The 14,002-nt window shown below is 40.9% G+C and overlaps 1 protein-coding gene across 1 annotated transcript in view; it reads left to right on the forward strand.

Moving 5' to 3' along the window:
• Positions 1–14,002, forward strand: part of LOC108936702 (mineralocorticoid receptor-like) — a 56,631-nt gene that overhangs the window by 279 nt on the left and 42,350 nt on the right. Inside the window, exon 2 of the mRNA XM_018756218.1 lies at positions 1,633–3,408. Coding sequence (XP_018611734.1) covers positions 1,633–3,408 — 1,776 coding nt within the window. The remainder of the gene's footprint in view (positions 1–1,632; positions 3,409–14,002) is intronic.

Here is a 14,002-nt window from a genome sequence, read left to right on the forward strand (position 1 = left end):
ATTTATCTGTGGTGTCTGTCGAGGGCGGCTGGGTAATATATGGGAGAAAAAGTTTAATTTGAGGTTGTTGACGAAAGTCCCACACGAATGCTTTTCGCCAAAATACTCCGTTTTCACCGCTGCAGCTGTGCTTCCCCCACTTTTTTCGTGTCCTTACCGAAACGGACTCGGAGGGTGTTAATTAAATAGGCGTCGCGCTTGTTGTGTTAAATCGATTTAGAGGATTAACCCTTACGTACGACATTGTTGTCAGATGAAGTGCCAGTGAGTGTTTCCGTTCTGTCAAATTAGTTTTTTTAAAAAAAAAAAAACTCCCGGTGGGATTTTGAGTTTATTGCTAGTTACATGATGATTCTTTTTAGGAGGAACACATCTAGTCTACATCGATTCACATTCAATTCACATTGCGCTCATGTCTCTGGGCGTTACATGATAGCAGTTGTGTGTCGAATTTACTCATTCTCCGAATTATATATGCGTATTTCCACGCGTATTGTTTCTGTGGGATAAAACCTGCAGATAGATAAGCCCGGCGTAATGCGATGGGTTCCATTTTTCCCCAAAACAGAGCTTCCCTTCGCTTCGTCGAAACACAGGGAGGTCTATTGTAGCAGTGAGTTAATGCATAAATAAATGTCACCTCAGCAAAGCAAAACATAATATTGCAGAGATACTCAACGCAAACGTCTATAATTAATCTGTGCAGTAATCATTAACACATAAAAGACGTTTTATAGCCTTTAATGTGAGTGTACCTGTCGTATCAATGCGCGTATAAAGTGTTTTCTTTCATTTTTGCAAACTTATTACTTTCCTCAATATCGTGTTGCCTTAAGAAGGCAAGAATTTTCTAGGCAGTGTCGCAGCAGCGTTGCAGCTCCGGGGGCCAGCGCGTGGCGGAGTCGGCGAACCACGTGACTATGTGTTTGGGCAGCCTCTTTATATCGTCCAATGGGCGTACGCGGTGGGCGAGGCTGGCAGTGAAAGGGTCCAACCACATGACTGTGTTTTTGTCTTCTCCTTTGCGGTCCAATGGGAGTGGGCTGGGGGCAGGGTTAGGAGTTGAACGCTGTGACCCCACGTGACGCGCCTTAAGGCGGCAGCGCCCCTCTATCCCGGCAGTTTACGTAATGAGAACGAAAGCAAGTGTTGCGCATCTAATGTGGAAACACTCGTAAGCACTTCTACTGCGATAATAAATGCAAAAATATTAACATACTGAATCCGTCAAATGGCTTTTCGTAGTTATCGTTGCAGGCACGAGCTCCATTCCTCCCCCAAGTTCAAAAATTCCTTTCATTTCAATTTCGTTGCCAGTGAGTGGACACTTGACAGCTGTTCATTTCACAAGTTTAGTGTCTGTAGCGGGGTTCGTTATGCTTCTCAGATAGACATTGCTAGTGCCAACTATCATTTTTCTATTTCATTATGTTGTGAAGAGTATTAGACATGCTAAAATTTAGACTCACTATATATGTGTTCTTTTTTTTTAACTCTGTTTCTTTTTCCTAAATGAGCAAGATCATTTTGCCTATAACCATGCATAGGCCATATATTTTCCTACAAATAATGTTTTAGCAACAGGCTGATACTTAAATATACATAAGTACGATCAGTTTCTGTTTTAATCAGGTGCATCAGTAATCTAATCATGGAGATGAAACAGTACCAAGGTTTCCTCGATGGGTCTAACAGCGAGAACGCGTGGGATGGAACGCCTGGTGCTGTAGAATATACTTGCTCCATGGATGAGGAAAATGGGACCAGCAGCGACATACTGATGGACATTGTGAAAATCAGCTGTGCTCCAAATGTGTCGTCAGGCTATAAGGAAAGCACTGGGGGAAATGTGAATCAACCACTGCTTGGTCTCAGCCCGGATCAGCAATCCATTGTTTTGCCACTGTTAAACAACTCTGTCACTGCTGGTAAGTTAGAGATGGACTCCAAAGAACTTTCAAAAACTGTAGCGGAGTCCATGGGCTTGTATATGAATGCAGCTAGAGAACTGGACTATGGCTTTGGTCCTCAGAGCTCACAGGGAGGTGGGCATGGTAGCTCAAGAAAGCGATTCCACAGCTTTGCACAAAACTTAGAAGACAACCAAGGGAGTTCAAAGAGTAAACCATTAGATTTATCTTCCACATGTTACACACCAGTGTCCCACCCTGCTGGCATACCTATAATGGATTGCTCCTCTGGTGTTACTGAAGGATCTGATGCTTTGGTGTCTTCCCTCAGTGGTACACAAAACTTCAACAGTTCTCTCTCCAGTCCTGCAAGTAGCAATTTAGTTTCTTCAACCACTAGTTTGACTGACTTTGGAAATGCTGGCTTATCTTTGAATAGCCCCATACAACAAGCTCCTGGAACAGCCAGTGCTGCCCTTGTCCATCGTCCAAGGATGTCAGGAGCTTGCAGCCCCACTAGTACAAGGGATGTGGGATCCCCGCTTGCCAGTCCTCCCAGTGTGATGAGATCTCCTATTTCTAGTCCCCAAAGCATGAGCAGTGTGAGATCTCCACCTTCATGCAGTGCTAGCGTGAGGTCTTCTGTGTCAAGCCCAACTGGCCAAAACAGCAACATGCAAGCTTCAGTCTCCAGTCCAGGAACTGTGAATACCATGGCTGAGTGTGGTCCTCTGAGCTCTGCAGGGTTTCCTGTTCCACGGTCTGGGAGTGGACTGGGCCTGGTGCAGGGTGGTATTTGCAGTCCTGATGGGACAGAACAAGAGTTCAAAACATTTGAATTCCCTAAAGTGGAAAAGCTGGATGGAGAGTCATACAGTATTGGCTTGGATCAGTTGGGAATGGTGAAGTATATAAAAAATGAGCGAAACACGGACTCGAGTACCATGTGTCTGAGCACCAGCAAACTAAACAGGCCTGGCTCACCTTTTTCCATGCAAATAAAAAGCGAACCAAACAAAGCCATAGCCTGCGTGAATCCTCACTACAGTCGCCAGCAGTACTCTTTAAATCCCATTCCTCCTTCAGAGACCACCTATTTGTCCTTGAGGAACAACACTGATGAGTACAGCCTGTTTGGAATATTGGGACCACCTGCTTCTTCACTGAATAGCAACTGCCAGCAAGAAGCCTTCCCGGATGGTGGGTTGCCTGAGAGGATTAAACAGGAGTCAGAGGATGGCTACAGCCAGGAGAATAATGGCTTGCCGACTTCGGCCATTGTTGGCGTTAATTCTGGTGGACATTCATTTCATTACGAAATTGGAGCACGAGGAACAATGTCGTTTACCCAGTGTGGTGAGAGAGACCAGACAGACTCTTTGCCGAGTCTGATTTCTCCTGCTACCACATTGATGGAGACATGGAAGTCTCATTCAGCCCTGGGCCAAAGCCGTAGAGATGTTTACCCAGGTCAGCGATGTATCGCAGAAGTGTCAAGGTAAGAGAAATCCATATACAGATTTTTGCTTAGAGCATTTTTTTTCATTGTTTAATTTGTACAGATTGTTCAGCTAGTTTGTGTTCAGACATCTGTTTTTAGTCTTTTAAGCTTAAGTGTTTTATGCTGTTATCTTAATAGTTTCTGATACTTTGGAAGTTAGCATTCATCAATAGATGATAAAACAATATATAAAAACAGATAAGCCTTAAGGATGATGAAACTGCATTGATTTTGTAAAGATACAGCCATATAAAAGTCAGTGTAAGATTTCTGAGGTGACTGTTGTGAGACTTAATTTGAGCTGATTTGCAGTAGCATGCTGTCTACTCGGGTATATTTTATTCCCTGGTGTATATAGTAAACTCGAATGAGGTTATTCCGTTGTTATAAGTTGAGCTATACAATATATATTGCTCAGTTTAAGTGTAGATAAATGCATTTCCGTTCATAAGTAATCCACACACTGAAAAAAATTGTGTTCTGGGTTTTGTTCAATGTGAGTAAGACTGGCAGTTTAATATGAGTTCAGACATGAATTTTATTCTTGCTGTGATGTGTAAATACAGGTCACTTGTAAACTCAATAGCAATCCACTTGAAGCCTCCTTTTCCTTCAAAGGCAGCTGAAAAACAAGATCAGTTGAGCAAGTGAAAAGACCCATTATATTGATATAAACTGCTGAGTCACAATATCTTGCTGTGGAAAAGAAAGCATGCTTTCGTATGGCAGATTTATGCGATTGAGGAGCATAAGCAGTCTGCTCCAAACCCTAGTGTCTCTCCATAGCAGCAATCGGGGTAGTGGAACAGACACGGGTGCGATGGCAAGGCATAACTGTTGACAAAGAATTTACCTGGCTAATTTAGCTGTGCTGCAGGGGAGTTCGCAAAGCCAAGCGCTTGCTCCATCCTGGGTTCAGATTTATTACTTGGCAAGTCAGGAAATGCACAGTCCTGTTATGCTGAAATTGCCAAGGCACTTGAATTTCAAAGGATGGAATACTATTTTTTTAGTTTGTTAGACACACAAAATTATTTTATCCCCCAATTTCTCAGACAAGTTAAAACAGTTCTTGGTCTGAACAAATATATAAAAGATTAAATGCATTGCACTTAGGCAGTTCACAAAGGAATATTAAACATGCGGTGTTTTTTCTTGTATCTGGTAAGATCACTGTTTTATATTGTACCATTCAGCATATTTATTTACTCTCTGTTTCAGTATGGTATGTGACGGTGAGTTTTTAAATGAAAAACACTAGTCTTTGTGTTTATCAAGGGTTAATGACATTGCACGTAAAGATTCAGTAAAGGTTAAACAGATGCTGAACTGGGAATTTGCACTAGATAAAACATCTGTATCCCCATAAACAGATTATCCCTCCTACCTCTGACTTAATATTGGTTAAACTGGTGTGTCAGCCAAACATGCAAACGTGTGGAGAATAACTTTGGATAAGTGCATCTGTAAGTGTAAATGTCTGTTCAATAAATCTTCTTATTTTCATTCGTGGGCACTGCCAACGTGACAGTCATTAAACAATTAAATGAAAAGTCATCCACAGCATGGGCTGTTCTGTGTTGTACAATATGTTTATTTCCTGGTTATTCTTAGATTGTGTGTTACCACAAAATGCAAAGTTGCTCTAAATCATGTTTTAACTAGAAAGATTTGATGGAGTAAGGAGTCGAGCCACAGGTATTTTGGGTGAAACTTCTGCTGATGTTATTTTAAAATTTGGCTAGAAACAAATAACTTTCACACCACATCATTATGGTTTGTTCACTTTAGAAAAGCCCAGTGTTAAAGCAAAAGTAAACATAGCTTTTTATAAATTACTTGTTTGGTGATTATTGGAAAAAGTGGTTGGCAGGTTCTGCTTCTTAATTCTTTATGTAGTGACAGAGCGGTTTAAATTTCTAAAAAATACTATTGTTATCATTGCATAGGAATGACATTCATATTTTGGATTATCTCATTACGTACTTGTACTCATTTAGCTGACGCTTTTCTCCAAGGCGGCTTACAACGTTAAGGTATTTACACTTATTTACCCATTTATAGGGCTGGATAATTTTACTGGAGCAATTCCAGGTAAGTACCTTGCTGAAGGGTATTACAGCTGGAGATGGGAATTGAACCTGTGATCTTTGGGTCTAAAGGGAGTAGCTCTAACCACTACGCTATCATCTATCCCTGTGATACTAAAATCAAATATATTCTTGTGAATAAGTAATTGGGGGGGCTTCTATTACAAAAAAAGTAGCCATAAGTCACTCTGATGTCTGGACTGTAGAATATTTTCTGTCATTGTTCTGAAAATCCGCAGTTTGTGACGATGTCCAGAGGATTCTGGGCTGACCAGCAGGGTTTCTGGCTGCCTGGCAACATCACGGTCCCTCAGTACAAAATGAGGAAGAACTGGGCTACACTGACGTGGTGCTTGGACCCTTTGCTGTCTTTCTTCAAGACATGAGTGTGTAGTGTTGGGGGAAGGTGGCAATGCAGGAAAATGATCTAAGCCCCTAACCGAGGTTACTGTGTGGGGATAGCTACAATCTCTGGTGATTTTAAGAGGCCCAGTGGTGACCACAGCACTGTCAGTGATTGGACCAGGTTCAGGCACTGGATAGAGCAAGGTGAGCAATAGTTGGACTAAACCCACATGTGTCTACAGCAAGTTTGGAATAAGGTGGGCAGTGACTAGACCAGACCCAGCAGTGACTACAGTAAGGCCAACAATGATTGGAGTTGGCCCAGCAGTGACTAGAGAAGGATGAGCAGTGATTGGGCCAGCTAAATTTGTGACTACAGCAGAGTCACTGGTGGTTGGACCGCAGATGGCTACAACAAGGTCAGTATTGATTGGATCAGGCCCAGTAGTGACCACAGCAAGGTAAGCAGTGATTGGAACAGGCCCAGATGTGATTGGAACAGGTCCATCAGTATGTACAGCAGGAGGAGCAGTGATTGGCACAGGCCCAGCAGTGACTAGAGTAGGTTTGGTGGTTTCTGCCCGCATGCTCCTTGGCACGCTTCACTCTGGGACCCTCGTGTTTCCTGTTGACAGAGCCTGTTAATGTACACATGGCTGATGGCCAGGCTGTTTTGCTGGGCAGTCATCCCCTGTGTATTACTGTACCTGGCAGCCCTTCAGAGCAGCCAAGTCCACATTTATGTTTACTGTCTACTCTTGTTTTACTGGCTTTGCTGGTACAGTGCCTTGTCAATACTCTGTCTGGGCTGCGATGGCTTAAAAAATATCTGGGGACACTGCGGTCTGTTCAGTTTCTCCTATTTTGTGGCTGGATTTGATTGGAGCCCTGCATGTCAGGAATGGTTCGTCTGTTCTGAATTTTGCTTTTAAGGTTAAACAGTCTGGTGTGGAGCACAATTTCTAGTTCAGCTTTAGGCACCAAGTAGGGTCATTTTTTTTTTTGTCATATTCCGTGTTTTTCTGCAGACTGGACAGTGCCAGTGGCCTCTGAAAAATCAGCAAGGGCCTAGGGCAAGACTGAAATTGTCAGTTACATTTGAGCCTGATTTCTTAGTGGTTCACAAGGGCTTTGGGAATCAGTTAGCAGACCAATCCTATTGCAGTCCATTCCATGCATACTGTATGTGTTCCTCTTTGGTGTGCTGATCAGAAATCAAAAGGAACAAGCATAGTGATTATATTACTTTACTGATACAATTATCTTTCTTTGAGATGCAGATTTTGCAGAAATAGACATTGCATTCATGCACTACTAGTTATTATATTTAGCTAATACTTTTCTCCAAAGCCATTTCATATATAATGTTACAGTGTTAGGTTTGTATACTAAACTACTTACAATAATTTACCTATTTATACAGGTTTTAGTTTTTACTGGAGAATTTCAGGGTTAGTACCTTGATCTAGGTTACTGCAGACAGGTAGAAATCAAACTCAGATCCTATTCCTGTAAGGAGAACACCCTGACCATTATGCTACCTGTTGCCGTGGTTGGATTTAATGTGTTTTTTGACTCTTCATCTGAGGCCAGTTTATGTAAGGAACCTAGCTGTGTAAATCTTCCTAATGTCAACAGTCTTTTAATCCATTATGAAGGGATATTTGCAGGGTTTATTTGAAAAGGAAAATCGACGTAAAAAGGGAAGTTTTAATGAATTGACACTTCACTCTTCACAGATGAATAGAAAAGCTTGTAGAAGGAGCACTTGAGATGATATTCAGACTGACGTGACCTTCGTCGTCTTCTGAGAATTATGTTGTGGTAATATTAAATATCTGATGTGCATTGTCAGGCTGTCTGCAGTTGAAACGACGTAGCTTCCAGAATGTGTGCGCTGACTAATTGTCAATTAGCACTTGGCCTGAGTTCTTGTTAAGCTCAAGTGATAAATTGGAATCCAAAACAGTGTCTGAATTTCATATTATTTAAATTTTTTTTTTTTCCTTGACGATTAACACATCCCAAGAAATGTCAGACTTTTTTCCCCTCCCAAAATTTTGAATCAGTGCAGTGCTACAGCTATAAGCATATGTAGAATGTGCAGAACCTGTACAATGATCTTGAAACAGTTAAGGGTGTACATACTTAATATTGTCAAATTTGTTTTTAAGAGAAAGGAAAACAAAAGCCAAGAAGGCAACCAATAGAAGTTCTGTTGGAAATGGTGGAATAGCCGAAGACATTACCTTGTTCCAGTTACCATGTGTTATTGCAATTACGTTTACATTTCTGTAGACGGCACGAATGCCTATTCTTTGAACAAAGAAATGAGTTTATCCAAGAGTGGAATTAAATGATATTTCACCATCTAGATATTGATTCCAAGTGTTTTGGCAGGACTTTTAGGATGGAATAATCTTAGGAGTTGGTGTTTTTTTGGAGTTATTTGATGCATTTCGGTACATGTTAAAGACTTTACATACCTTTCTGACTTGTGGTAACCTTCTGTGTATTTGATGTTATGGGTCAGAGAAACCCTTGCAAGTATATGAACCATTTTATGACCGTGTGTCATGTCTAAGAGTCTTTAGAGCCATTACGGTTACAGGAGTAAATGCATTAGCCAGAGTAACTTCCTGCGGTCCAGAGAGAGCATGCCCGGTGCCAGCTCATTGCCTATATTTAGATGCTCTTCCTGCGAGGTACCAGGAGAGATCTCCAGGATGCTGAAGCACATGGAGATCTAGCACAGTGCCGCAAGGCTGGGCAATCTGTTCCGCAGAGCTGCTCGTTCTTGATCTGGTCCGCACTCATGACACTTTGAAAGGAGGGGCTGTTGGATGAGAAACGTTTTGTGTCGTTTCAAGAAACACATTTACATTAAATGGGATATTGCTTGAAATACTTTACCACTTTGAATACATTGCGGTCGCTCTTTCCATCTTTAAGGAGCGCATAAGACTGTGAAGTTTTTTATTTGAATGTGTCAGGGAATTTTACTGCAGTCAAACTAACTACTCCATGCATCTAATTGTTAATTCAGTAATACAGTGTATTACCAGAACAGTTGTAGACTCTCTTTTTTTGTTCTGGAATGCTGTAATATTTATTAGGTCTCTATTACTGTGACTTTTTCAGCTGAGATACAACTCTAATTTATTTAATTAAATATTAATGGAGCATTTTTCCTTCTCATTACACTGGTTTATGGCAGATGCAAGTTGAGGGAAACTGAAAACCTGGAATTTGAGTTATGTTAAAGGTACTTAGCTAATTTGCCAGAAAGGGTTTATTGTTTTCAGCAGGTGGCAAAGTCATTAGAGCTGCTGCCTTTAAACTTAGGGATTGCAGATTTGAATCTCACCTTCTCCTGTAGGACCTTTCATCAAGATTCTTACTCTGAAATGATAAGGAAAAAAATTATAAATGGGTAAATCACTGTAAGTAGTTTTTGAGGAAAGTATCAGTTAAGTTAATGTAGTTATTGTAATTATACAATTTTTTTTTGGTCATCTGGCATCGAGGACATCCACCCTTCCAGATTTAGATATCTGTGTATATGTAACTGGTCAAAATCACAGCAGTAACCATCAGATCCCTGATAGCAGTGTAGTCTGGGGTCTTTCTCAAGAGGGTTCTAGGTCAAAGGACAGTTTGTGGTGCAGCTTCGTGTGTCTTCCTTAAGGAGCTGAGCCAAGTGGTCCAGAATGTTACACTCAAGAAACTGAGAGGCAACAACCACCAGGTTTTTCTTTGTATTGCTGAACTGATTGAGTTAACTTTGTTAGTCAAGATCTCTTTGCCTGTTTTCTCACCAGAACAAAACATATTTTTATTATGTGGTGTTTGACCTGGGACAGCTCATAGCGTAGCAGTTAGAGCTGCTGCCTTTGGACCTAAAGGTTGTAAGTTCATCTCCCCCTGGCTTAAGTACCCTTGAGCAAGGTGCCTACCCTGAATTACTTCAGTAAAATTATCCAGCTGTATAAATAGGTAAGTAATTGTAAACAATACCTTAACTGTATAAGTTGCTTTGGAGAAAATTATCAACTTTTTGAATAAATGTAACCTTGAAGTTAGTGTGGTACTAATTTTGTCATATTTTCATACCAGTGATATATCACAAAATTCTGTGCTCTCTGGTTGGCTATTCAAGGAACCTAGGTCTTGTTTCCTGTGTTACTCTATACCAGGTGGTTGGTCACAGTAAATGCAGAGGTCAATAAAAATAATCAAGCAGTTATTTTGCCTTCCAGCAACCACATTAAAACAGTTATTGTTGCTTTTCCTATTTTTGTCGGGGCAGTTGGTAGTATAGTGGTTATAGCTGCTGTCTTTGGACCCAAAGGTTGGAAGTTTGAATCCTAGCTGTATTACGCTTGAGCAATGTACTTATTGTATATTGTTCCAGTAAAATTACTCAGCTGTATAAATGGGTAAATAACTGTACGTAGCTTAACACTGTAAGTTGCTTTGAAGACAAGCTTCAGGTGAATGTGTTTATTCTTTTTTATTCCATTATAGATCCGCGTCTATACTTATGTTAAGGCACTTAATTAGTGGTGCTGTTCTGCTTTTAACATATCACTTTGCAGTGTTTCTTTTGTGAAATGATTTTTTTTTTTTTTCCTCACTGTACCTGAGCACAAAATAGAAACCAGTCTGTCCAAAGTTGGAGGGTGAATGTAAAAGAAATTGGAAAAATGTTAATTTTATTCCTTCTTAAATAAAAAGTTTTGTCTGCATGAGTAGTAGATGTTTGTGTTTGAAAATAACACTATCTGTGACAGCTCTAAATTTGAAAGTAGCCTTCATTTTTTGACATCATCCTTCAAAGTAATTTCAAATGATTTTCTGCTTTATGTCCTTCAGTCGGGAGTTGTTATTCATCTTGTGATTGATCAGGTCTGCTCTACTATTGTGTGGTGGTCCCAGTAGACCAAAGATGATACGATATGGCTTGCAATAACGCACTTTTCTTCATTAATTATTACTCATTCTAATGATGATGTGACTATGTCTGGGTCCTGTGGGTGTGGAATACTGTAAATCAAGAAGTGTAGCCAGGTAGAGAGAAGGAAATGGTGACAGTCTTTTTGCAGACAGTCACACTTTCAGTCATGAGATGAAGATGTTTAGAATCACAGCTCAGTGGGCAGCAGGTGCAACATAATTGTTAAAGTTTAATTTAACTGAAGCAGCAGCAGCAGCAGCAATGGGTCACAGAGGAAGAGTGCTGGGAGAAGGTTAGAGAAGGATCCAGAGTAACTCCAAGATTTTGTATAAACATAGAGAAGGAAATGGTAACATCAGTTATGGATGGGATGGGGGCAGTATCAGGGGAAGAGGTGGAGGGATGGAGGAGAGTGTTGAAAAGTTGAGCTTCAAATAAGGTTTTATTTATAGGACAAACTGTTAGAGAAGTCTTAGTACATTTAATATAGTTTAAGGAGGAAAGAAGCTGCCTGTGATCCTTAAAACAGACTTTTGCTTAGATTTGCCTGATGGAGGCAGGGGTGAGAAACTGGTATCCTGTCAGGAGATGAGAAGTAAGAGGTCAGGTATGAGGTAAACCAGTCAAACACTGTTTGAGATCCCTGAGCCAAGCAATAAGAATAGAGTGGTTTACCTTGTCAAAGTCACAGTGAGGCAGAGGAGAATGAGTACAGTGGAAGTGAATTAGGAACAGATAGTAGATCCACTTTAGTGGAGTGTCCAGAGTGAAATGTAGACTGGTAAAGGTCTGGTAGACCATAGCCTATGTGAAGGGATCACACATTCTTGGGTCTTGGAAGGTAGGGCCAGAATAGAGATGAGGAGGTAATTCAGCATCTCAGTGGGCTCAAGTTGACTGTTTTAAGCACTGGTTTTACATCAAGCTTTTAGCAGCATTGTGGAGGGTACCTATGAGGAGAGACCTGTGAAATGGAGAGAAGAAAAAGGACCACATTTAGCAATGACACATTGGAGAAGGCAAGCAGGCGCAGCATCAGATGTGAACAGAGCTCTTAGTTTCAGCATGGGCTCAGAAGGTTTCTTATCACACAAGGCTGCGAGTGATAAGCGACAGGGTTTCTGGATTCTGGAGACTTTAGAGGAACAATGTCATGTTATTTTGATGGATTGGTTTGATTGGCATAATAAATTCTTGTGCTCAAAGAGATGTTTTCACAGCCATACAGAGTGAGTTTTATGCACTTTATGTGAATTGGTTAATCAAAGCTTTAAGTGTGTGATACAGTTTCCATTCTCCATAAATTTGCTGGCTGGACACAAAGTTACTTTGTCAGTCTCTATCTTTAGTTGTGTGATCAAACCGGGACCTATTCAGATCTATCATCAACTGAGTTCTGCTTCAACCCGTAGGACCTGGAGTGCAGTTAAACTTTTTCGAATTTTCTAGCATGTGTTGTCACTTAAAGAGAGAACTGTATTTTTTTTTTCTTTGGGTTTCTTTGTCATAATAAGGAACTGAATACAAAGTATTGTATGGCTTTGCTGCTGAGTACACATATTAGGAATCCAACATACAAACCCTAAGCATGAATTCATTGATGTCTTCATGCAAATGATTTATCTAATTTCCAATGGGAAATATGGCATGCATGTTGCGACATGCTCTCTCTGAATGCTGTTTGTGTATAACTAAGTAATGAAGAATGAAAACTACTCTGTCTCTGTGCATTGCTGTGCCCGCTTTACTTTGCAGAGCCCGCAGAGTCCCAAAGATAATAAACTGGCCTCATTCAATGAACTGTTGGTTGTTAGAAAAGAGCAAAGCTTATTTTGCATGCATAACAAAATCTGAGCCAAGATTTACAGGGCAACTATGGGCTTGCTACCTGCTTCTGTATTATCTTTACATGGCTGTTTTTTCAGAAATAATTAATGCAACACAAAAGTAAAATTAAACAGGTTGACATCTTTGTATTGGGGGAAAAGGAGTACATGAATGACCTCAGCATAGCAGTGAAGATTATGGGAAGTAGTAACTGTGCAGAGGGAGAAGGTGTAGTCGGGAAGGAGGAGGACCCAACATAGAACCTTGGGACACTTTTGATGAAATTCAGGTGGTTTAATATGCAGCCATATTGCTACATTCAAGCAGCTTGAGACAGGGGGAGTTTCTATTTCTATTAGTGAGGATACAAGACATGATGATTGCTGTTGAGGAAGAGAATTGCAGTGCTTTTGCACATTCACCTGGAGTTGTGAATTCTTACTAGTAAGGATCATGTTGGAGAATTTTTCGGGTCTTCTTTTTATTCAGATGGATTTCAGCTAAATGTGCAGATTTTCACCTGCCTGCAGTGGGAGCTGGTTTGTTGCTCCACTTGGTGTTGATTCATGTGGGAGCAGGGTTGGATGAAGGAAAGCCGCTCTCAGTGCTTCTGGCCTCGTGGACGAGGATGTAGGAATTCACTGCTGAAGGCCAGGCACAAGAATTCCCAGCCCACCATAGGGCTAAGATTAGGGTTAGGGTGAGGGACAAGGCTGAAGTATATTCTACTCCTGGTTAATCTGAAAACTCTAAGTAGAAAAGGCACAGGCCACCTCAGCATTTCCTTCAGCCAGTTATGACAGAAGATGCTTTGTTTTCCTTTTTCATTATTTTATGTTTTCTGGCATGTCTTTGGAATTGGTTTAGTGATTCCAACTTCCGTGTGAACCAGGTCATGGGAACCCAGCCAGTGAGCGACATACTGTACGTGTTACTGTGTAATTGAGAAGTGTCAGAATGTTTACCAAGGCTCTCGCCAAAGGGAGCCAGACTAGCTACCCGATGATCTGAGATCAGTCTGTATTTTGATTCTTTTATCCCTCAAATACCCAATTGAAACAGGAGATGGACTTATAAAGACAAAAGTGTGTAGCCTTTAGCCTTATTGTGTGACATAAGAAAAGCAGGTTGATTGTGTATTAATACCCATGATTTTTAGGGTGTTTGTCCCAGGTGACTCACCGTGTTAGATGAGTATAATAAGCTACTTATAGTGATTTACCATGCAGTTTTCCCCAGCTTCTTAAATTGTTTCAGCTGCAGGACCCACCCCCACCTGCCTGCAGTGAGTCAGTGTACAGTAGGGTAATTTTTACTGTATCAATTCAGGGTAAGTACCTTGCTGAAGAGTACTACAGCAGGAGTGGGATTC

This window comes from Scleropages formosus, chromosome 3 (genome assembly GCF_900964775.1).
Source record: "Scleropages formosus chromosome 3, fSclFor1.1, whole genome shotgun sequence".
NCBI lineage: Eukaryota > Metazoa > Chordata > Actinopteri > Osteoglossiformes > Osteoglossidae > Scleropages > Scleropages formosus.